This window comes from Pleurodeles waltl, chromosome 7 (genome assembly GCF_031143425.1).
Source record: "Pleurodeles waltl isolate 20211129_DDA chromosome 7, aPleWal1.hap1.20221129, whole genome shotgun sequence".
In the NCBI taxonomy this organism is placed as follows: domain Eukaryota; kingdom Metazoa; phylum Chordata; class Amphibia; order Caudata; family Salamandridae; genus Pleurodeles; species Pleurodeles waltl.
The window spans coordinates 1,492,126,347-1,492,151,495 of NC_090446.1; the positions used below are offsets into that span (position 1 = coordinate 1,492,126,347).

The 25,149-nt window shown below is 49.2% G+C and overlaps 1 protein-coding gene across 1 annotated transcript in view; it reads left to right on the forward strand.

The window, feature by feature from the left end:
- The window catches only part of LOC138247446 (chemerin-like receptor 1), a 66,751-nt gene extending 42,966 nt beyond the window's left edge, over positions 1-23,785 (forward strand). Inside the window, exon 2 of the mRNA XM_069202072.1 lies at positions 22,354-23,785. Within this exon, the coding sequence (XP_069058173.1) occupies positions 22,360-23,346 (987 nt within the window). The 5' untranslated portion in view covers positions 22,354-22,359 and the 3' untranslated portion in view covers positions 23,347-23,785. The remainder of the gene's footprint in view (positions 1-22,353) is intronic.
- Positions 23,786-25,149: the final 1,364 nt, after the last annotated feature.

A 25,149-nucleotide genomic window follows, 5' to 3' on the forward strand; every position in this document is an offset into this window, starting at 1 on the left:
AGTAAATATTTGTCTTACCAGAGTCCAGTCCTCCTGCTACTCCTGCGAGGCCCTCAGGATGCAGTATTGCCAAGACTTGCTCCTCCCATGTTGTTAGTTGTGGGGGAGGAGGTGGGGGATCCACTGCCAGTCCTCTGTACAGCAATCTGGTGTCTGGAGACCACGGAACACACCTTCCCCCGTAGGTCGTTCCACCTCTCTCTTATGTCTTCCCGTATTCTTGGATGCTGTCCCACTGCGTTGACCCTGTCGACAATTCTGTGCCATAGCTCCATCTTACTAGCAATGGATGTCTGCTGCACCTGTGATCCGAATAGCTGTGGCTCTACCGGACGATTTCCTCCACCATGACCCTGAGCTCCTCCTCAGAGAACCTGGGATGTCGTTGAGGTGCCATGATTTGGTGTGGGTGATGTGTGAGGTGGTGTCTGTTGTGATGTGTGAGGGGGTGTGTTGGTGTGTGTTGTTTGAGGTGCGTAGATGTTGTGTAAGTGATGGTGTTGTGTGTCTGTGGATGCTGGTGTTGTTTTAGGTAGTGTCTCTCTGTGGCCTGCTTTCGGGTAGTAAGGGATTGTGGGTAATGTGGGTGTGTGCTTTATAATGGATTGGGTGCGTGGGTGTGGTGTGTGTATGTGCATCAGGTTTGCGTAATTCGAATTGTCTAATGTGGTTGTGTTTTGTAAGTGTGTGTATTTTGAGCGCGGCGGTGTGTACCACCAATGGATTACCGGGGTTGAAATACCGCCACGTTGATTAGTGGGTTTTGATAGTGTGGGCGTATTATTGTTGGCGTGACGGTGTCGGTTTTGTTATCGCCAGTTTATTACTGACCTTTGGTGTGGCGGACTTGTGTGGGTGTCTATATTGTGGCGGATTCTGAGCTGTGGGTCGTAATACCTGTAGCGGAATTCCGCAGCGGTATGTTGGCAGTCGTCTGCACGGCGGTAAGCAGGATTTACCACCAGGGTTGTAATGAGGGCCATAAGTACATGTCCCACCTTTAACATACACTGCACCCTGCCCATGGGGCTACCTAGGGCCTACCTTAGGGGTGCCTTACATGTATAAAAAGGGAAGGTTGAGGCCTGGCAACTGGGTACAATTGCCAAGTCGAATTGGCAGTTTAAACTGAACACACAGACACTGCAGTGGCAGGTCGAAGCCAGGATTACAGGGCTAACAATGTGGGTGGCACAACCTGTGCTGAAGGCCCACTAGTAGTATTTGATTTACAGACCCTGGGTACCTCTAGTGCACTTTACTAGGGACCTACTAGTAAATCAAATATGCCAATCATGGATAAACCAATTAACAATACAATTTATGCAGAGAGCATATGCACTTTAACTCCGTTTAGCAGTGGTAAAGTGCCCAGAGTCCTAAAGCCAACAAAAACAGGTCAGAACTACCAAGAACTATAACTACACAGGTACATGTCCTGCCTTTTACCTACACAGCACCCTGCTCTAGGGTTTACCTAGGGCACACATTAGGGGTGACTTATATGTAGAAAAAGGTGAGGTCTAGGCTTGGCAAGTACTTTTAAATGCCAAGTCGAGGTGGCAGTGAAAACTGCACACACAGGCCTTGCAATGGCAAGCCTGAGACAAGGTTAAGGGGGCTACTTAAGTGGGTGGCACAACCAGTGCTGCAGGCCCACTAGTAGTATTTAATCTACAGGCCCTAGGCACATGTAGTGCCCATTACTAGGGACCTATAAGTAAATTAAATATTCCAATCAGGTATGATCCAAAGTAACCATGTTTAAAAAGGGAGAGAGCATATGCACTTTAGCACTGGTTAGCAGTGGTAAAGTGCGCAGAGTCTAAAAGCCAGCAAAACAAGGTCCAAAAAGTGGAGGGAGGCAGGCAAAAAGTTAAGGGTGACCACCCTAAGGCATGTCAGGTCTAACAAACAGGAATTTTGTAAAAAATCTGATGGAACCCTCGAAGATTTTAGTTACCTATCAAAATTACCTGCAAAAATATTGTTGTCACGTCTATAAATATTTATGTTGTGGTACTTAAACATATGTTGCTCCAGTGTGAGGCCTCATTTGCCTGGCAAATTATGTCTCTTCTTCTTGTCAAACTATAGGGGAAAATGCATGGTTTAGATCTATTCATTATTAGGATGGACACTGTCCCATTGTACTCTAATCTGTTTAATAGCCAAGGTAGTGCAGTCGCCATGTTTTCCACATACACCAGCACATCATCTGCGTATAATGAGATTATATGTTTATGGTCAGTAGGCCTAAGCTGTCTAAGTCGGCCCTCATTTGTTTGGCAAACAAGTCAATTGCCAGAGCAGAAATGGGTGGAGGCATGGGGCACCCTTGCCTCGTGCCCTTATGGACCTGTCATTCCTCGGATATTATTGCCACTGTATTTACTTTGGTTGTGTTGTGAGTGTACAGAAGCCTACTTTAGGACCTAATATTTGTCCCAGATCTCAGGACCTCCAACACTGAAAAAAAGTAGTCCCAGTCCAGTGTGTTGCTTTACAGTGTCGATGGAAACAGCTGATGCAAACTCTTATCTTGGTCAATTATACTGCTTAGCTTGCTATGTCCTGATCATAGCTCATATCTTACCACTGCAATATTCGCTGACTTTTGGAAACTTTAGAGATGTTGCAAAAAAGTCCATAATTTTACTGAATAGTTGAAAGTCTCTCCAGGTCACCTTTTACAATCTTACTTGTATCAATGTATTCTATTTTGCATATATTGTATTCTCTACAATTTTACATGCACAAATATCTCTTCTGCCTCTATTTCAATTAGATTGTACTGTCCCACACTCCCAAAGTCAGGCTCCATTTTGAGCAAGCTAAGTTAGCCTGTCTGCTTTTGGTCTAATCTAAACAATGTCTTTCCTAACAGAGAAAAGTGATGCAGATTTTCTACAAGCTACATGATATTTACAATTCAATGTATGACAGTGTTTACGTAAAATAAGCATGTAGTCCGAGTTGAACTATTTTCATCAAGCTGGTTCATACCAGTTATGTCTCAGGTTTATGGAATGTCCCTCAATGTAGGGTAAATCAGTGGAGCTCTTCAATGTCGTGAACTCTCCAACCCCAGCTCCAACGCCAACGACATCCCGCCATCCCAAGACCTCTGTGTCTCCCTAGCCTCCTACTTCCACCACAAGATTGCAGACATCCACAAAAGCTTCAGCACCCAGACCTCCCCAGCAACCGCCAACACCACAGATTCACCTCCAACCAACCTCCTGCTCTCCTGGACCCTCGTCAACGACAATAACACCATCGAAATCATGAACACCATCCACTCTGGCTCTCCATCTGACCCCTGCCCTCACCACATCCTCAACAAAGCAAGCTTCGTAATCACACCCCAAATACAGAAGATCATCAACAGCTCCTTCAAGTCCACCACCTTCCCGGAGAGCTGGAAATATGCCGAGATCAACGCCCTCCTCAAAAAACCCAAGGCGGACCCAAAGGACCTGAAGAACTTCCGTCCTATCTTCCTGCTCCCCTTCCCGGCAAAAGTCATCAAGAAGGCTGTCAACAGACAACTAACCCGCTTCCTTGAGGAGAACCACACACTGGACCCTTCCCAATGGGGATTCTGCAGCAACTACAGCACCGAAACCGCCCTCATCACCGCCACTTACGACATCACAAGCATACTGGACAGAGGCGAAACTGCAGCCCTCATCCTCCTGGACTTTTCGGACACGTTTGACACCGTCTGCCACCACACCCTACGCCTCAGCAGTGCTAGAATCCATGACGGAACCCTGAACTGGGTCACCTCCTTTCTCACCGGCAGAACCCAGAGAGTCCGCCTCCCCCATTCCGCTCGGAGACCATCAAAATAATCTGCTGTGTACCCCAAGGTTTGACCCTCTTCAACGTCTACATGGCCCCACTCGCTAACATCGCCCATCCCACAACCTTGACATCATCTCATATGCCGACGACACCCAGCTGATCCTCTCCCTCATCAACGACTCCGCCAAGACCAACCACCACGAAGGAATGAAGGCCATCACCAAATGGATGAAGAGCAGCTGCCTCAACCTCAATTCTGACAAGACGGAAGTCCTCATCTTTGGCTCCACCCCCTCCACATGGGATGACTCTTGGTGGCCTGCCACTCTCGAAACCGCTCCAACTACCACCGACCACACACGCAACCTAGGATTTATCTTGGACCCCTCACTATCCATCACCTAGCAAGTCAACGCCATCTCCTCCTCCTGCTTCAACACCCTCCGCATGCTCTGAAAGATCTACAAATGGACATCCACCAAAACCAGATTAACTGTCACCCAAGCCCTTATAAGCAGCAAGCTGGACTACGGCAATGCCCTCTATGCAGGAACCACAGCCAAACTCCAGAAGAGGCTGCAACGCATCCAGAACACTTCAGCACGCCTCATCCTGGACTTCCCCCACCACTGCCACATCACAGACCACCTGAACACATGCACTGGCTCCCAGTCAACAAGAGAATCACCTTCAAACTCCTCACCCATGCTCACAAAGCACTGCTCAACACTGGACCAGAATACCTTAACAGACGACTCTCCTTCTACACCCCGACCCGGCATCTCCGCTCCGCCGACCTTGCCCTTGCAACGTTCCCACACGCCTGCAGAACTGCAACTACCGGTAGATCATTCTCGCACCTCGCCGCCAAAACGTGGAACACTCTTCCCACCCACCTACACCCGACGAAAGACCTCCTTACCTTCTGGAAACTTCTCAAGACCTGGCTGTTCAAGAAGTAGCAGAATCTCCCCCCAACCCCTCCTCCTCAGCGCCTTGAGACCCTCACGGGTGAGTAGTGCTCTTTACAAATTCCTGATTGTTTGATTGAGTCACAAAGGTAAACTTACACTTTTGTATAAGTTTACAACTGCTTGCTATTCAAAAAATGATTTACGAGTCGTATTTTTAAGAGTGCAGAATCTCCGCACAAAAATAAATAGGTATTTTTATGTGCGGAGACTCCGCACTTGTAAAGATACTACTTGTAAACCCCTTTGTGAATAGTAAACAAACATAAACTTACACAAAAGTATAGGTGTACCTCTGTGAATCAGGCCCTCAGTTTGGATGCATTATACCTTTCACCTACATATTGTAGCGGGTCTGCACGTTCTTCAACTTATGACAGTTCTGCATCCTGCACACTCCCTCAGACTGCATGAATTACATATCGATCCTGCATGATCTCACTTCGAACACCTCTCAGAACTCCCTTTAGCTTTACATGAGACTGTTGCACAGTAAAACAGATCTCTGAGATCATTTTACAACTCGGGAGAAGCCCAACAGCTTCATCTAACCCTTGAATATAGCACACTTTGAAAGGTATAGAATAACTACATGTTAGAGCATATCATTAAGTTGAAATTTGATGGGGGGCTCCAATCAGTGGTAATGAGAATTAGAAATATGCATTTCATATGTGATTGAGGTACACAACAAGCTGGAACAAGCAGCAGTATACCTATAAACAAATATAGGCTGAGATGAGTCACTATAGATGGGAGTGCCCAGACAGCAAATATACTGGCAGCTTCTGTTTGAAATTAGATCCCTTGACTCTTGGTGCAATACAAAGAGTGTTTCAATATGTTTACCCTCATTTACAGGAAAGGAGTGGCCATAATCTTTGTTGGTAACAAAGCAGGAATACCAAGTAACTCACACTACTAAGGCTGACAATAGACGGTTTATGCTACCTGCAGTGGACTCTCAGTTGTTTATCAGTGTCTACATAGTAGAGGTTTGAATGTTATTTGAAACCAAGGGATATATTAAAAAATCAAGAAGACTTGTGTGCGTGAGCTCCATCTGAATCTCCCTCTTGTTTATTAGTTACATGCATGATACACTACATTGATGGGAATCTATGCTGATGGCATTACATGGATATAGCAAGTACAAGAGCTCACCAGTTTGCAATTACCACGTTACAGTAGAACAGGTAGGGCTTTTGTCATGAAAATGTTATATTTTACTATTCATGCACATTCATGTTTTATTACTACACTGTTAGGAAAACTACTCCTAATTCATTGGCACTATGCTCAAATAAACGGTTATTTCCAGGGAACTCCTAAACTTGCTGCCTCTTTTTAGGTTTCACCTGCACAGCGCCTGTTCTGTGCTTGTGAAATCTATTGTATTTAATATAAATATTAAAAGGGGTCTACATCCCACCCTTGCTTGTCATTGGTTTGTGTGCTTACCACTTATTTTATTAGGTTGCGCCTCCCACTCATAAGCATAACAAGCTAATCAGTTTTATAAAACACCCTTTGTTGGTGTACGCTGCAAACTTGTTAAATGTTGGCGCAAGCTAAAAGCTTGGCTCAGAAAGGATAACAGACTTCTCCCAAGACCAGCTTCCTTTTGTTTTGCTTCCTGTTATGTGCACGTCTTATTTCAATTCAAAATATGTTCAGATCATGTCACACATGATATTCGCAAGCAGGGGAAAAGGCACAAAACTGCAGAAACTCAAAGGTCTGATGTTGTCATACAAACCCCTAAAACCATTATAAATATAAAGGCCCTCATTATGACATTTTCAGTAAGTGTGCTTACCGCCATGCTCACTGCCGCCAACACACCCCGACCGCGGCAGTATACCGCTACGGGTATTATGACCCACACATAGAAATCCACCACTATACAGACACACACATAAGTCCGCCAGCCCAAAGGTCAGTGATAAACTGGTGGTACCAAAACCCACACCGTTACGCCAACAGAAATACGCCCACAGCATCATGACCCACGAATCACTGTGGTGGTCATTCAACCACGGTAAACCATTGGCCGTACAGACTGCTGTGCTCAAAATACACACACAATTACAAAACTATACCACATTGGACATGTTCAATCTACACACACCTGACACCCATACACACACCACACCCATACACCCACACCATTATAAAACACACACACACACTTCCCACAACCCTTTACGACCCAAAGAATGTGACAAGTGAGAGAGAGACAAGCCAGGAGCACCTACTGAATCTGTGCCACAAAACACCATCCCTCATACACCATCCACACACCTCACAGCACAAACTCCAACACATCACCCCACACATCCTCACACACACCACTCACACTACACCCATGGCACCACAACAACACCCCAGATTCTCTGAGGAGGAGCTTAGGCCCATGGTGGAAGAAATCATCCAGGTAGAGCCACAGCTTTTCGATCACAGGTGCAGCAGACGTCCATTGCTAGGAAGATGGAGCTATGGCGGAGAGTCGTGGACAGGGTCAATGCTGTAGGACAGCACCCCAGAACAAGGGATGACATGAGGAAGAGGTGGAATGACCTGCGGGGGAAGATGCGTTCCTTGGTAGCCAGACACCAGATAGCTGTACAGAGGACTGGCGGTGGACCCCCACCACCTCCCCCACAACTAACAACATGGGAGGAGCAGGTCTTGGTGATCATGCATCCTGAGGGCCTGGCAGGAGTAGCAGGAGGACTGGAATCTGGTAAGTCTAATCTTTACTACTTTATCCCCCCCTACCTGCATGCCATCACAACGTCCTACCCCTACCCTCACCCCCATCACTCCACCACCTCACATATACCCCACCATCACAACCCACCCATCCCAATCCCAAGCCCTGCATGCAACACCAATGCATGGACCCCCATCACAGACCTGCATAGACACCCATCAGCACGGCATGCACACTAGTGACAATCACTTAGCCAACCAAATCACAACTCACTCAAGCCAAAGCTGCCTTGGTAATAACAACCACAGAAGGAAACATACCCATGCACAAGATGTCACACCCAGAAACAATGACACTGCATTTACATCCCCATAGGACCCCCACACAGCGTCACCGGAGAGGAGGTGCCAGCAACATCCAGTCCCCCCCCAGAAGAGGCCCACAGTGATGACAGCAGCTCTGCATGCCTGGATCAGGATGACAAACCTGGCCCATCAGGGACCTCTGGACAGTCGGTGACCCAGCCACAGTCCCAAACCACCACAGAGCCTTCCCCCTCAGGAAACACCAGCACAGCACCCACGCAGCGGGCCCATCCCTCTGTCCCCAGGGCACGTCAATCAGCAGTGTGTCCACCACTACAGGGACCCCAGGCAACCCCACTAACACCGGGTGATCAGGGACCTGGGGTCAGTGGCAGTAGGCACTTAGTTCAGGGAAATAAGCACAGGACAACAGAGAAGCTGGGAGCACTGCTGTGCAACAGGGGGAGGCCAGGCCCAGGGAACTGACTCTCCACGAGGCACTCACTAACATCCTAGGAGCATACCACCATTCACAGGAGACGATGGGCCAGATACGTGACAAGTTGCAGGAGAACTAGCGGCTGCAGGAGGGACAGTACCTAGGGATCAGGGAGGACTTTAGGGACATCCACACCACCCTGGTCACCATTGCAGGGGTGCTGACAGACATGGCCAACACCATGAGGGAGACAGTGGCACACCAACGGGCCTCTGACACTAGCCACACCGCAGAACAGCCCTCCACCTTCGATAAAGCTAGTGGACAGGAGGCCCTGGAGGACTGGAACAACAGGCCACCAGTACCCCACCACCTGCAGAAGGAGAATCACCACGCAAAAGGTCCCTGCGATCTAGGCAGAAGCCCGAGAACATTGCCAAGACCCCAGCCAGCAAATAAGACTCACATGATTGTCACCCATGTGTCCCACTCTGTCACCCTGTCCACCTTTAACTGACATTGCTCCACTTCCTATGCCCATTTGGATAATGCACATGTGATACCAATAGACTGGACTCTATCCTGGACATTTCTCCACCATCAACCCAGCCCTTTGCAATACCCCCTACACATATTATCACAGAAATAAACACCCTTGGAACAAATACAAGTATGAAGTCTGTCAATTGATTGTAATATGTATTACTTAAACAAGCTGTTAACATTGCAATTCAAAAGCACAGTTATATTTACATATGTATCACCTGTAGTGGGCAGCAGTAACCACACCAGGAGCCAGAGCGGGGCACAGATATCTGAAAATAGAGATGCCAAAGGGTACAGTAAGTGGCCATAGAAATAGGGAAATCAGGCTGCCATGTGCAATGTCCAACACAAAACTGCAATGGAAGGTGAAGTTACAGTGTCTTACCTGTGTGTCACTGGAAGTACTGTTGGATTACTGTATTTCTGTTGTCCACCTCCTCTTCCTCTGCCTCCTCTTCGTCACTGTCCACAGGCTCCACCGCTGCCACACAACCATCCCCAGGCTCATCCTCCTGCAGAAATGGCACTTGGTGTCTCAAGGCCAGGTTGTGCAACATGCAACATGCAATGATGATATGACACACCTCCTTGGGAGAGTAGTACAGAGATCCACCTGTCGGATGGAGGCACCGGAATCTGGCCTTCAGGAAGCCAAAGGTGCGCTCAATGATCCTCCTTGTATGCCCATGTGCCTCATTGTAATGTTCCTCTGCCCTTGTCCTGGCATTCTTCACTGGGGTCAGTAGCCATGGGAGGTTGGGGTAACCAGAGTCACCTGTAAATATACTTACATCAACTGGGTGGGGACCAGGGGCTCACCTACTAGCCACACCCGGTGCCTCTGGAGTTGAACCATCACATATGGGATGCTGCTATTCCTCAAGATATAGGCATCATGCACAGAGCCAGGATACTTTGCATTGACATGGGAGATGTACTGGACCGCCAAACACACCATCTGCACATTCAGAGAGTGAAAGCTCTTTTGATTACTGAACAGCTGTTCATTTCTCAGGGGAGGGGCAAAGGCAATATGTGGACCATCAATGACACCAATGATGTTGGGGTTATGTCCCAGTGCATAGAAGTCAGGCTTCACTATGGCCAAATGCTCTAACTGGGGGAATACGATGCAGCTGCACATGTGTTTCAGCAGGGCAGACAACACTCTGGTCAGCACGTTTGAGAACATAGGCTTTGACATCCCTGATGCCATGGCCACTGTCGATTGGAAGGAACCACTTGCCAAGAAATGGAGCACTGATGGGACCTTCACTAGAGGGGGGATACCTGTGGGGTGGCGGATAGCTGAAATCAGGTCTGGCTCCAATTGGTCACACAGCTCTTGGATTGTGGCTCTATCAAGTCTGTAGGTTAGGATAATGCTCCTGTCCTCCATTGGCACCAGGTTTTACAGAAACAGTATGTGAACTTGTAAGTCAGTGCCTTTGTCTGATGTGCCTGTGCCCCCCTGAAATGGTGGCTACCTGACCTGTGAGGAGGGACAAGTGGAAATGAGTTAATTCCACTGGCGTTGTGTGCTGTTGCGGTCGGCGGTCGATGACTGCCGTGCAGTACCGCATTGGTTATCATTGGGGCCTATGGGTTCCAGGAGCCAATGGCAATGTACGCCGGCAATGACGGTACACACCACCGTGGACGTGACTGTCATTTTCTATCTGTTCACTCACTTGCTACCTGACCTTCAACAGGACAGGACCTACACTGCAAGTGCTGCTGTGACCTGTGTCTGGAAGCGACCATGGCTCGAGTGTCTGAGGAAAGGGCCACTGCCTTCCCTTCGGAGGAGTTGGAGAGACTGGTGGATGGGGTCCCACCCAATAACCTTTACTTTCTGGTCCTCCAGACAAACAGGTGAGTACACTGTGTGCATGATGCGTGGGGCATGAACGTATGTAGTGCTGTGTGTGTAAGCCTCATGTGGGGGGGCTGAGGGGTCCTGGTCAGAGTGCTGCATGTATGGTGCTCAATGTCTGTGCATAAGGGGATAGAATGGATATGGTGGGCCATGGGTATGACAGTCTGGACGGTATGACTAATACCTTTTCTGCTGTATTTTTCCTGCAGGTCAGCGCCCATCAGAAAAAGAGTATTTGGCGTGCCATCGCCAAGGAGGTGCAGACCCTGGAGGTCTTTGACAGACGGAGCACCCACTGCCGCAAAAGGTGGGAGGACCTGCGCTGCTGGCAAGTAAAACGGTGGAGGCCCAGCTGGGGCTGGCCTCCTAATGAGGAAGGGGTGCCCATCGTACTCTGACCCCCCTGATGTTCCGCATCCTGGCGGTGGCCTATCCTGAGTTGGATGGGCTCTTGAAGGCATCACCGCAGCCACATGGTGGTGAGTACAGATTCAGATTCTTGACTTTGCGCATGTTAAGGTGTTACCTGGGTGGGGGATGTGGGCTGTGGATGCCCCTAGGCCAGGGCAAACATGGCAGGGTAGGTTTCATGATGGGCAAGCTCAGATGCACTCCAACCACAATAATGTTGGTGGGCATCTACTACTGGGCAGGGTCTTGTGGGTTTCAGGTGTGCAGCTAATGGCATTAGGCATTGTACCCCATGGGATGGTGACTAGCATTGTTATTGGTAGTGCATGGCCTAGTGCATAGGGCTGTTTCCTTTGAATTGCGAACGCCAACGGTAGTGTTGTTGCTGGCATTGACCAAGTGTATACTCTGTCTCCCCCCTTTTTGTTTTGTCCCCCTATTCTTGTGTGCCTTAGCATCATCTATCGGTGGAGCAGAGGCACCAGCTACGGAGGGAGCTGCATCCCACATGGGCATGGAGGCTGAATCCACTGACAGTGAGGGCACCAGTGGGACGGAGTGCGAGGGAGCACCACGATGGAGACAGGAGGGGACAGTACCGACAGAGACTCCTCCTCCGATGGAAACTCCCTGGCAGTGGCAGACACCTCTATGCCAACCCCAACTACAGGTACATCTGCCACCCCGTACCAGCACTGACCTCCCAGCAGCCCCTCAGTGTGTTTCCCATGCCCACTCACTCAGGAGGGTGGGCATCTCCTTTGCCCCAGGCACCTCAGGCCTTGCCCCGATCAGCCCTGCTGCCATCAGTGAGGAGGCTATTGACCTCCTGAGATCCCTCTCTGTTGGGCAGTCAACCATACTGAATGCCATCCAGGGTCAAGCAGGGCATTTGCAACAAACAAATGCATGCCTGGAGGGCATTCACTTTGGTGTGGCGGCCCAACAGATAGCATTCCAGGCTCTGGCCAGCTCACTGAGGGCTTCCCCCTCCAACTTTCTCTACCCAGTCCCAATCCCCTCAACCCCAGCCTATCCCAAGCAAACCTTCAGACCAGCATTCACCCAAATCAACACACAGAAGTGGCTCAGGCAAACACAAGCACCACACTTCATCCCACAGGCACTCACACAAGCACCATCCAGATGCAGACACACAAACATCTACTGCCTCCACTGTGTCCCCCTCCTCCTCCTTGTCCACCTCCCTCCCAGTATTGTCTCCACTCACACCTGCATGCACTACATCCTCATACCTCCATCACCAGCACGCCTATCACTACACGCCCCTCACTGGCAGACACCACCTCCACATCCATGCACACGTCCCCTGTGTCCTCTCCCACTGTGTCTGTGACCCCTCCTCCCAAAGTACATAAACTTGTGCACACAGACACCCAACAGCCATCCACCTCACAACAGCATCCAGCCCATGTACCTGCACCTAAACACACTATACTGACATCTCCTACAACCACTCCCTCTTCCTCCAATACCAAACCTTCACCCTCTTCCCACCCCAGTGTCCCTAACAAGCTTTTTCTCACCACCATTGACCTATTCACTACTCCTCCCCCCGCCCTTCACTTCAGACAAGGGTGGGCAGAACCCAGCACCTCAGCCACCCAGTCCACGGCCACTGTGGTTTTGACAGCTACTGCAGGTGTGAGAGGCTCCAAGTAGGCACCCATCTGCACAGCCCGTGTGCCAGCACCACCTGCCAAGGCCAAGAAGGGACCGCCACCTAGCAAGTGCAAGAAGGGGACACCAGCCAGCAAGGGAAAGGAGGCACCACCAGCCAGCAAGGGCAAGAAAAAAACAGCAGCTGGTAGAAGTAAGGAGGCACCCCCATCTGCCAAGGGCAGGAATGGGCACACAACACCAGCCATGGCACTTCAGCCGTCCGAGGCTGCAGGGGAAGGGCTGGAGACTCCCCCCACCACTGTCAGCACCGTCACCTGCACCATGGCCAGCACCGCCACCTGCACCACGGCCAGTACCGCCACCTGCACCACAGCCAGCACTGCCACCTGCCCTGCCACCAGCAGCACCACTGCCAGCAGCAGCCCCAGTGGGCAGCATTCCAAGGCGGCAGGTGAAGGGCTGGAGCCTCCCACCACCACTGACAGCATCACCACCTGCAGCGCAACTGCCATCCACTGAGCAGCCATCACCGCCGGTGAGCACTGTGTAGTAGTGACTACATGGGCTGCAGTGTGTCCTGGCCCCTGCAACACCTGTCGGTGTGACACCCAGGTGAGAGACTGTGACCTTGCCCCATCCAGATGAAGCACACTGGGCACAAAGCCCCCTCCAGAACCAGTGGAAGAAGGCATCCACTCACCCCCTTCTTGGCAGGATGAAGCACACTGGGCACAAAGCCCCCTCCAAAAACAGTGGAGAAGCCACCCTCTTGAGAGACTGTGACTTTGCACTCCCCAGGAACAAACAGTGGGCAAACCACAAACTTGAGAGACTGTGGCTTTGCACTCCCCAGGACCAGGCAGAGGGCACACCACCCACTTGAGAGACTCTACCTGTGCACTCCCCAGGAGCAAGCAGTAGGCAAACCACCCACTTGAGAGACTCTGTCTTTGCCCTCCCCAGACCAAGCAGTGGGCAAACCACCCACTTGAGAGACTGTGGCTTTGCACTCCCAAGGACCAAGCAGTGGGCAAACCACGTACTTGAGAGATTGTGGCTTTTCACTCAATCAATCAATCAATCAGTAATTTGTTAAGCACGCTACACACTCGGTAGGGTCTCAAGGCGCTGGGGGGGGTGCTACTGCTCAAAGAGCCAGGTCTTGAGGCGCTTCCTGAAGGTCAGGAGGTCCTGGGTCAGACGTAGGTTGACGGGGAGGGAGTTCCAGGTTTTGGCGGCAAGGTGGGAGAAGGATCTCCCTCCGGTTGTGGTCTGGTGGATGTGTGGGAAGGTCGCGAGGTTGGCGGTGCCGAGCTTGCGTGTCGGGATGTAGAAGTTGAGACGCTCGTTGAGGTTGGAAGGTCCGGTGTTGTGGAGAGCCTTGTGAACGTGGATCAGGAGTTTGAAGATGATCCTTTTGTTGACGGGGAGCTAGTGGAGGTCTCTGAGGTGGGCTGAGATGTGTTCGTGACAAGGGAGGTTGAGGATGAGTCGTGCTGAGGCATTCTGGATGCGCTGACGTTTCCTCTGGAGCTTGGCCGTTGTTCCCGTGTAGATCATTGCCGTAGTCCAGTCTGCTTCGAACGATGGCGTGGGTGACCGTTCTTCTGGTTTCAACAGGGATCCATCTGAAGGTCTTGTGAAGCATGTGAAGGGTGTTAAAACATGAGGATGAGATGGCGTTGACTTGCTAGGTCATAGAGAGCAATGAGTCCAGTATGAAGCCGAGGTTGCGTGCGTGGGTGGTGGGCGTTGGGGCAGATCCCAGAGTGGCAGGCCACCAGGAGTCATCCCAATGGTGATCTGTTGGAGCCAAAGGTGATGACCTCGGTCTTCTCCGAGTTCAGTTTGAGGCAGCTTGCCTCCATGCATTTGGCAATGGCATGAAGTCTGGTGTGGAGATTGTTCTTGGCGGTTGCGGGGTTCTTTGTGAGAGAGAGGATGAGCTGAGTGTTGTTCGCGTAATGATGTTGAGGCCCTGGGATCGGACGATGTTGGCGAATGGTGCCATGTAGACATTGAAGAGGGTGGGGCTGAGTGAGGATCCCTGGGGGACTCCGCAGATCGTCTTGGTGGCTTTTGACAGGAACAGGTGGAGGTGGACTCTTTGGGTTTTGCCAGAGAGGAAAGATGTGAGCCAATCCAGGGCTCTGTGGCAGATTCCGGCTTCGTGGAGGCGTGTGCAAAGGATGTGGTAACAGAGGGTGTTGAAGGCTGCGGAAAGGTCAAGGAGGATGAGGGCAATGGTTTCACCTTTGTCGAGCCTGCTCCTGATGTCGTCAGTGCAAGCGATAAGGGCGGTCTCGGTGCTGTGGTTCTTGCGGAAGCTGGACTGGGAGATGTCGAGTAGGCTGTTGTCCTCCAAGAAGCGAGATAGTTGGTTGTTGACTATCTTCTCAATGATTTTCACAGGGAAGAGGAGTAGGGAGATGGGCTGGTAGTTTTTGAGGTCTTCGGGGTCGGCTGTGGGCTTTTTGAGCAGGGCGTTGACTTCGGCGTGTTTCGAGCTCTCCAGGAAGATGGCGGTCTCGAAGGAGCTATTGATGATGATCCGGTGCTGTGGAGCGATGATTTGGCTGGCTTTATTGAAGACGTGGTGAGGGCAGGGGTCGGCGGGTAAACCGGAGTGGATGGTGCTCATGGTCTTGGTGGTTTTCTCGTTGTTGGTGGGAGTCCAGGCACTCAGGATGTTGGTGTGGATGGGTGCGTTGGGGTCAGCTTTGGGAGTGGTGGTGGTGGGGTACGGTGGTGCAAAGCTGCCATGGATGTCTGTGAAAAAAGGTGGTGAGGGATTTGCAGAGGTCTTGTGAGTAGGTGGGGTCAGCAGAGCAGGACTTGGGGTTGGTGAGTTCCTTGATGATGCTGAAGAGCTCCTTGCTGTTGTGTGCGTTGTTGTCAATTCGTTCTTTGTAGAAAGATCTTTTGGTGGTCCGGATGAGTTGGTGATGTTTGCGGATGGCGGATTTGAGGGCAGCGTGGTTGCTTTCTGTTTGCTCTTGGCGCCAGATCTTCTCAGCTTTTTCGGCATTACCGTTTGGAAGCCTGAAGGTCTGCAGTGAACCAGGAAGCTTTTTTGTTGGTGTGGGTGTTGGTGGTTTTCCTGAGCGAGGGTGTTAGCGCAGTTGTCGAGCCATTGCTTGAGGTTGAGGGCGGCGATGTTGGGGTCGCTGTTGTTGGGTGGTGGGGCGTGGGCGAGGTTGGAGATCAGTTGGTCCTTGAAGATCTTGTTACACTTGTGGTGAGGGATCTGATGCTGTTGGTGGTGGGCGGTGGGTTTCTGGAAGGAAAAATGGACACAGCGGTGGTCGGTCAAGTGGAGTTCGGTGGTGTGGGTGAAGGTGACGTGGCTGCTGGTGGAGAAGATGGCATCGCATGTGAGGCCGGCTGAGTGGGAGGGCGTGGTGACAAGTTGCTTGAGGCAGAGGTTGGTGAGGTTGTCCAGCAGGGCAGAGGAGTTGTCGCCAGTGTTCTCCAGGTGAAAATTCAGGCGTCGAGGAGCATGTAGTGCATTGAGGCGAGGGCGTGGGTGCTGATTGTGTCGACAATGTCATCGCAGAAATGCGGGCGGGGATCCAGGGGTCTGTAGACGGGGGTTCCTCTCAGGGTGGTGTTGCCGTTGGCATATATCTGGAAGTGCAGGTGTTCAGCGGCTTCTAGGGCGTCATGGGTGTCGGTTGAGATCCTGATGGAGCTCCTGTGGACTATGGTGATTCCTCCTCCTGGTTTGTTTGTGCTGTCTCTTCTGGTGATTTTGTAGCCCTCAGGGACGGCTATGGTGATGTCGGGTTCCGAAGAGGGGTTCATCCAGGATCGGTGAGGAAGGCGATGTCTGGGGAGGTTGCTGTGAGCAGGTCCCAGAGTTCGAGGGCGTGCATGTGGAGAGAGCGGGTGTTGAGAAGGATGCAGCTGAGGATGTTGAGGTGAGTGGCGTTGTTTTGGTGCTTGGTGGCTTGAGCACAGATGAAGTTGCACATCTGGCATGAGAAGGGTCCATGGGTGTACCTAGGGGAGGTCTGGATGCGGGCAGTGGGGCGGCCAGGGTTGAGCGCATGGAGTTCTTTGTCAGTGTAGCGGTGTCTGGTGGTGTGGGGGGTGCCTGGGACAGGGGGACTGGCACTAGGCACGGTCAAGGCGCAGATGGGCGCTGATGGGCTTGCCTCTGGCGCGACCGTGCAGCGGCTGCCATGAAGAAGGGGAGGTGGGAGGGAGGAGCAGCTGGCAGGCGGGAGGCTGGGAGCAGTGACAAATAGGGGCACAAGAGGGGCGGGGCCGCAGGGGACGTAGTGGCGGGAACGGGAGTAAGGAAAAAAAACGGTGAAAAGGTCAGAAATACAAAAAGACAATACAACAGAGTCAAAACAGGAAAGGTACAAGACAGAGTCAGAAAAAACAGAAAAAGGCACAGAAAGTGGTAAAAACCGCACAAAAACACTAAGACAAATTACAGGACACACACACAATACTTACGGCAACCACTAGACACCAGGGATGAGGCGCAGGCGGGTGCCTGCAGGTGATGTAGGGCCTCGAACTCATGGTAGCAGTGAGGGTGGGCTCAGGGGCACGGAGGCAGGCTGTGGGAGCTGCTCCCCAGGACCAAGCAGTGGGCAAACCACCCACTTGAGAGACTGTGGCTTTGCACTCCCCAGGGGCAAGCAGTGGGCAAACCACCTACTTGAGAGACTGTGGCTTTGCACTCCCCGGGACCAAGCCGTGGGCATGGAGCCCCCTCCAGGCAAGTGGTGTTGTACCATCTTCCGGCTGAGGTGCCCCCCATTCCCTGTCCCCCTGAGGTGCCTGTGTTTTTTTAACCTGATGCCCCTGCAGTGTTCTCTCCATATTGAGGCAGGAGCCAAGTGTGGCCTTGGCCTATGTGTTATAACCCCGTGGGCCACGGACATTTTGGAGTGGGCATTGTCCCTCCTTTGGTATATATTGTACATACTGTTTATTGATTTAAGGACATATTTATCTAAAACTATACCATTACACTCATTTTAATCCATTCCTTTTGTCCTTGCGTTATTCCTGAGGGTTACGGGGTGTATATGTAATGTTGTTGCATCTGTTTGTGTGTATGGTATTGGGGGTGGGGGTAGAGGTGGGGGTGTTGCGTGTTGCATGTGTGTGTGTCACTCCCTCCCCCCCTCCCTTTTGTGCTAGGTGCAGTACTCACTGTGGTCGTCTTCGCTGGCGTTCGTGTTCCTGGTGTATGAGGAGGTACACCAGCATTGGAAATATGCGCGGCTCGGGCTCCATGGCGTCGTGGTTCTTCCTTGAGTGTTGAGAGGTGAGTCGTTTCCCTTCAGTGTACTGTTACCACCGTGCTTTAGATGGCATTGGTACCGCCCCGGAAAAGGTGGCGGATAGGCCTTTTGTAATGCTGTGGGCGGTACATTGTCTTCAGCCTGGCTGTTGGCGGTTATATCTGCGTTTTTTGTTGCTACCGCCATGGTGTCTGGTGTGTTATAGTGGCTGTCTGTGTTGGCGGTTTCCGCCGTGGTCATGATTCCATTTTTTTTCACCGCTGGCCTGTTGGTGGTGTTACCACCGCTTTATCACCGACCGCCAGGGTTGTAATGAGGGTCATAATGTTGAAAAAGATTTGATGCATGCATCCGGGCACTGTTTCCATATCATGCCGGAGTTGACTGTATTTCCCGACATCCTGCATGGCCTATTCCTGCCTGTTTACTTTTGTCCAAGCACTTCAAGCCTGCGCCTCCTCTCTGTTTGCAAGTTACTGCTGTCCGTGTTTCCCCTGTACTTTGAAACATTTGCATTGCTCGCTACGTGCATGCATTGCAATCAGCTGCTTGTTTCAAGGCATTACTGAAGGTCCTATGTCCTTCACAAAATGGTTGTAGGAAGTTGGCTCTGTATATACTATCTCAAGGTAAGAGATAGTGTGCACAGAGTCCAAGGGTTTCCCTTAGAGGTAAGATAGTGGCAAAATTAGATAATTCTAATGCTCTATTTCGTGGTAGTGTGGTCGAGCAGTAGGCTTATCAGAGGGTAGTGTTAAGCATTTGTTGTACACACAGGCAATAAATGAGGAACACACATTCAAAGACTTACTCCAGGCTAATAAGTGTTTTTTAAGAAAAATATATTTTCTTAGTTCAAGATTTGAAGTAAATACACAAAATGAAAGGTACTCCACACAGGTATGTTAGGAACTTTGATTTAAAGCAATAACATATACAGTCTTTGTTAAAATGGCAATAAGCTATTTTAAAAGTGGACACTGCAAAAATCAACAGTTCCTGGGGGAGGTAAGTAAAGGTTGGATTGTGAGGTAAGTAAGACACTTACAAGTCTCAGTTCCTGGGCATAGGCAGCCCACCGTTGGGGGTTCAGGGCAACCCCAAAGTTACTACACCAGCAGACACAGGGCCGGTCAGGTGCAGAGGTCAAAGAGGTGCCCAAAACACATAGGCGTCTATGTAGAACAGGGGTGCTCCGGTTCCAGTCTGCCAGCAGGTAAGAACCCACGTCCTCGGGGGCAGACCAGGGGGGTTTAGTGGGCACACAACACACACCCTCAGTGGCACATGGGCGGCCGGGTGCAGTGAGCAAAGAAGGCGTCGGGTTTTAGATAGAAAACAATGGAGGGACCCGGGGGTCACTCTATCAGTGCAGGCAGGCACAGGGGGGGGCTTCTTGGGACAGCCACCACCTGGGCTAGACAGAGGGTCACCTGGGGGTCACTCCTGCACTGAGGTTTGTTCCTTCGGGTCCTGGGGGCTGTGGGTGCACTGCTTGGTCCAGGCATTGGGTCCCTTGTTACAGGCAGTCGCGGTCAGGGGGAGCCTCTAGATTATCTCTGCAGGCATCGCTGTGGGGGCTCAGGGGGGTCGCCTTGGGCTACTCAAGGGGTCACAGTCACCGGGGAGTCCTCCCTATGGGGTTGGTTCTCTGGATCTCGAGCCGGGGGCAAAGTTGCTTCTTTGTTGCAAAGATGTTGCTGTTTTTGAGCAGAGCTGCTGCTCACAGGAGTTTCTTTGTCATGGGGGTCAAGGCAGTCCTCTGAGGCTTCAGAGGTCGCTGGTCCCTGTTGGATGCGTCACTGGTTGCAGGTTTTCGACTCTGGAGACAGGCCGGTAGGGCTGGGGCCAAAGCACTTGTTGTCGTCCGTCGTCTCTGCAGGCTTGTAGGTCAGCAGTCCTTCTTCTTTAGTTCAGGTTGCAGGAATGTGATTTCCTGGGTTCTGGGGTGCCCCTAAATTCTAGATTTAGGGGTATGTTTTGGTCTGGGAGGGCAGTAGCCAATGGCTACTGTCGTGGAGGGTGGCTACACCCTCCTTGTGCTTCCTCCCTGTGGGGAGGGGGACACATCTCTAATCCTATTGGGGAAATCCTCCAAAACTAAGATGGAGGATTTCTAAAGGCAGGGGTCACCTCAGCTCAGGGCACCTTAGGGCCTGTCCTGACTGGTGGGTGACTCCTCCTTGTTTTTCTCATTATCTCCTCGAGCCTTGCTGCCAAAAGTGGGGGCGGTGGCCAGAGGGGCGGGCATCTCCACTAGCTGGGATGCCCCGGGGTGCTGTAACAAAGGGGGTGAGCCTTTGAGGCTCACTGCCAGGTGTTACAGTTCCTGCAGGGGGAGGTGTGAAGCACCTCCACCCATTGCAGGCTTTGTTCCTGGACACAGAGTGACAAAGGCACTCTCTCCATGTGGCCAGCAACTCATCTGGCGATGGCGAGCTGGCAGAAACGGGTCAGCCCCACACTAGAAGCCAGATTGGTATTAAGGGGGCATCTCTAAGATGCCCTCTGGGTGCATGCTACAATAAATTGCACAGTGGCATCAGTGTGCATTTATTGTGCTGAGAAGTTTGATACCAAACTTCCCAGGTTTCAGGGTAGCCATTATGGAACTGTGGAGTAATAGACCTATTGTAGTTGTAATAGACTGTAGTTGTAATAGACCTATTGGAGAGTTACAGGAACATGTTCACAAGTTCCATTTTAATGCAACTGATTGGAGTAAATGGGCAAAAGCATGTGCTGTTGGATATCCTGGACTTGATTTTGTTTTGGGTTGAGCACACAAGCGCTCCTTTCGTGTTGTAATCTCTCTTTGAGCTTTTAACCACATCAATGTAACACATGTCACTTTCGTTGGTTTCTGGGCTTGCCTTTTAAAATCTGCTTGATTTCATTAATGAAAGGCATGCATATGTCATGCCTTTTTCTGATGTTTAGCCCTCCTCGAGCGCAACTACTGAAAATATATGAGGCTCCATGTTTTTAGCGTGGTTGCTGCATTACTTGATCTTTTTATTTTCCACACAGCGTGATGGTGCTGGGTTTTAAATATTGCGGTCTCGCTCGTTTTTTTTCTTTCAATTTATGTCGAAGGAAAAGCCGGTTGGAAGTTTACAACGCTAATAGCTCTAACTTGAGCAAATGCGGGACCAATTGCATTGCAAATGCTTGTTTTTAAATGTAATTTGCACGAGTGGAACAGTCTATCTGCTAGAATAATGAGTGGCATATGCTATCTGAATGGGATCTAGACAACATCCTTTATCTTATTTACTATGCGACCACTGTCATATTATATTACGTGTGTGAGTGCTGTTTTGGTCCGAGCAGCGCACAGTGTTCCATTGGTATGGCATCTCATTCTGTTGTTGAGGTATGACTTTCCAGAATGTTCCACGTTTACCATTGCAGAGAAGAGCCTGGTTTGGCTTGAGGATGTGCTAACTTGGGCTTGGGGAGTCTGGGTTTCCCACAGATAAGACACAAGTGAAAAGGGCTTGTTCAATCCTCCTTTAGCCTGGCTTCAACTCATACTGCGCTGAAATGACACCTTGCTTAAACAAGCATTGGCAAAACCAATAGATTTCACTTATTGTCCGTGTCATGGTGTTTTCTTTTTTTTTTGTACTTTAGGTTATATTGCACAACAGCTCATCTGTTCTGCAATATGAAAACAAAATGACAAAGTCAACATTATTTGCATAGGTAAAACCTAATGGCTTTGCCAAACCTTGTTTGATCACCAGATGTCTTGGTAACTATAGTCCTTTTTAGTGATGCATGTGCTTATTATGTAAGGTGCAATACTGGTCACCCAGCTGTTTCTTTCTGAAATCATTCGTTTTCAGAAGGCTTAAAACCCTCTAATATGCTAGTAGGACGTGCAGAGGGAAAGAGAGCTATCTTTTATTGCAAGAAGTGATCACATGGAACCTTCCTTTATTCTGAATGCTATAATGTATTTACAGAAACAGTTTTACTCCAAAATTACAAAATACAATGTAGATAAAGTAGCTTTCATGTGCTTCCATGCAATAACGAATCAGTTAAATTACATTTTGTGATAGAATCTTCTGAATGTCCACACGTTCCATCCTTAAGACATCTACTTTGTTGTAGCAGTGCTACACTCTGTGTATCATTGTGTGTTAAGATGGCTACATACAATGCTAATGCGGGGGCCAGGTGCCTAGAGTCTATGCCTATTCTTTCCTCGTTAATTGTTTATCCTGCTGCTGAATTTGACGCATAATTCCAGTGGCAGAGTAAGTCTGAGTCTTGATGATTCTTTAGTTGCAATGGTGTTGTGATATTGTGTCCCTATTCGTTGACTGATGTCATGCCAACTTTTCATTCTGACAGGAAGGAATGGCTGCTGACAACTCTACACCCTACAATATGCTAACAATACCTGCCAATAATGACAGTGAACTGACAAAAGGAATACATATAGCAGCAAGCATAGGTAACATGATCATCTTCTTTGCGGGAATTACCGGCAATGGGATCGTGATCTGGTTGGGTGGCTTCAAGATGGAGAAGACCGTCTGCACAATCTGGTACCTGAATCTGGCTGTGGCCGACTTCTTCTTTTGTGCCACGCGTATCTTCAGTGTCATCAGAGAAGGCATGTTATTTGACTGGCCTTTTGGAAAGACTGCTTGCAAGGTCAACAGCTTCATAAAGTTCTTCAATCTCTTTGCCAGTGTCCTTCTACTGATGATCATCAGCATTGATCGCTGCATCATGGTGACCAACCCAATCTGGTGCCGGATCCACCGAAATACCAAGCTTAGTGCCATCATCTGTTTTGTGGTGTGGTTACTGGCAACAGCTATGGCTGTGCCTTATGCACTTTACTTCGAAACCTATAAGAATGGGTCACGGACTGACTGTAAATACACAAAAGACCTAGGTAAAGAAGAGGAGCATGTTTTGCGTGTTGCCAGATTCATTATTAGTTTTGTTATCCCCGTCGTCATCATCAGTGTGTGTAACCTAATTCTGGCGACCCATTTGAAGCAGAAAAAGGTGAGGACCTCAAAAGGCGCCCTAAAGCTTGTTACTTTAGTGGTCGTTGTCTTTTTTGTCTGCTGGCTCCCCCACCACATGTTGCTCTTGCTGAAGAAGACCCGTGGTTCAAAAGCAGCATGGAAAGCAGGATTTAAGTTTGCTAACTTTTTAGGCTTTTTCAGTGCCTGCGTCAACCCATTCCTCTACTTTTTCATGGGCTACCTGAAGAATCACCACCATAAGCAGTCACTGCTTTCGGTTCTCAGTCGAGTCTTTGCCGATGACACGAGTAACTCAACTGAGCCTGAAACCCAACAGATGTCTGTACAGAGCGTTGCTTGAAAACCAAGGATCTCTTTCATGGACTGTGAGGCAGCTTCATGATGATTTCCTTATGTGCAATGTAGGGTTGCCGTACTTGTTGACTAGCTGCCAGAGCTTTACCAGGAGTGTGTTCTAAGTCCTAGTCATCAAACAAGAATATTAGTCTTTTATCAATGCTGCAGTTAGGTGGCAGGCACCCTTCTCTATAAATATATTATTGTAGAAAGCTGGTACACAAGAGTGAAACTAGGTCTGTGTTCTACAAACAAATGTTTTCCAACATGTGAAACAAAATAGCTGTGTGAGGCAAAGTTTCTGTTGCCCATATCCTAGTTGGCTTAGCCACCTCTTGAGTTGTCAGGTGAAGCCAGATAAATCATTAATCTGTCAAAACCATTTAAACTCTATTGAAGGTAAACATTCTGAGTCTTTTAAACTTACTAACCGAAATTTGTATGATGTCAATAAAAAGTTTGGAAAAGTTAAACGTTTGATCACGGAATTAGTTCTGAGATCCATCTGGGAAGATATAAAGAGCGAACTATGATCATTGCTTTTATGTTATGTTATGTAATGTTATGTTATGTTGTATTGCATAGTTTACTATTCATCCAAAAGGTTATCCAGGTGCTTAGGCAGCTGTATAAGTGTGTGGACCTCAAGGTGCTTATAGGAAGAGCCAGGTCTTCAGTTTATTGCAGAACTCAAGATATGAGGAGGAGGATCTGATGTGTTGAGGGATAAAATGGCTTACTAATATTTGGAAAGTTGTCAAGCCTGAATAGCACAGAACACATGCTTATCCGCTGAAAATTTTGGAGCAACACAACAGGTTCTTAAATGCTCATCGGGGTAAGGAGTAGACAAAAAGGGGAAAATATAAATATTAACTGTATTAGTAAGAGTCCGGTTTGCATGTTAACCCTGCTCCGGCCTTCATGATCATTGGGAGTAAGAGGAGCAAGGATAGTGCCATGGGTGCAAAAAGGGCAAGCTACGGCTAGCAGATGCCACCTCTGGTTGTCCATGAATGATGTCCATGAGAATACATTGCCTCTTTTATTTTTTTAGGTTCCTAAATGCATGTAGATATTATGGCCTATGAAGATCTCCACTAGACCAGTGATTCTTAACCTGTGATCAAGGGACAGATGGGGTCCACTACGCCTACTCATGTGATCTGTGACTGCTTAGAACATGATATATTATTAACAAATTAATTAAGTGTATAAAAATAAAGAGCAATATATAAAATTAAGACATTTAAAATGTTCTGGAATTAGAAAATGGAGGCTAAAAATTAAGTTGATATTGTCAGATTGATTTGGAGGATTAGAGTAAATGCATCAAACTATAATATAGACGATTCAATTGAATTTATAAAAGCTCCAACCTTTCCATTAAAATTAAAAGTTTGATTTTTTAAATATCTGTTTGAGAATTATATAAAATATTTAGGGGCATATTTAAGAACTCCTAGCACCTCCTTGTGCTACATTAGCATCATTTTTTTTACACTAACGAGGCCCAACGAGGCCAAAATACCCACACAATATTCACAAAGTGGCACAATGTGTGCATTGCACCTCTTTGTAACCCTTTGCACTACATTATGCCTGCCAAGGTATGCAAAGGGAGCGTTCCCCCGTTAGGGGGGCTGAAAAAATGGCGCAATGAAATCTAACAGATTTCTTTGCATAATCTTTTTCGGCACTTTTAATTCCTGCTAAGAGCAGGCATTAAAAGGATGCACAGTATTGATTACAATGGGCCTCAATGGGCTTTGCAGGATTAGCGTCAACAGTTATGACGCCAGTCCCC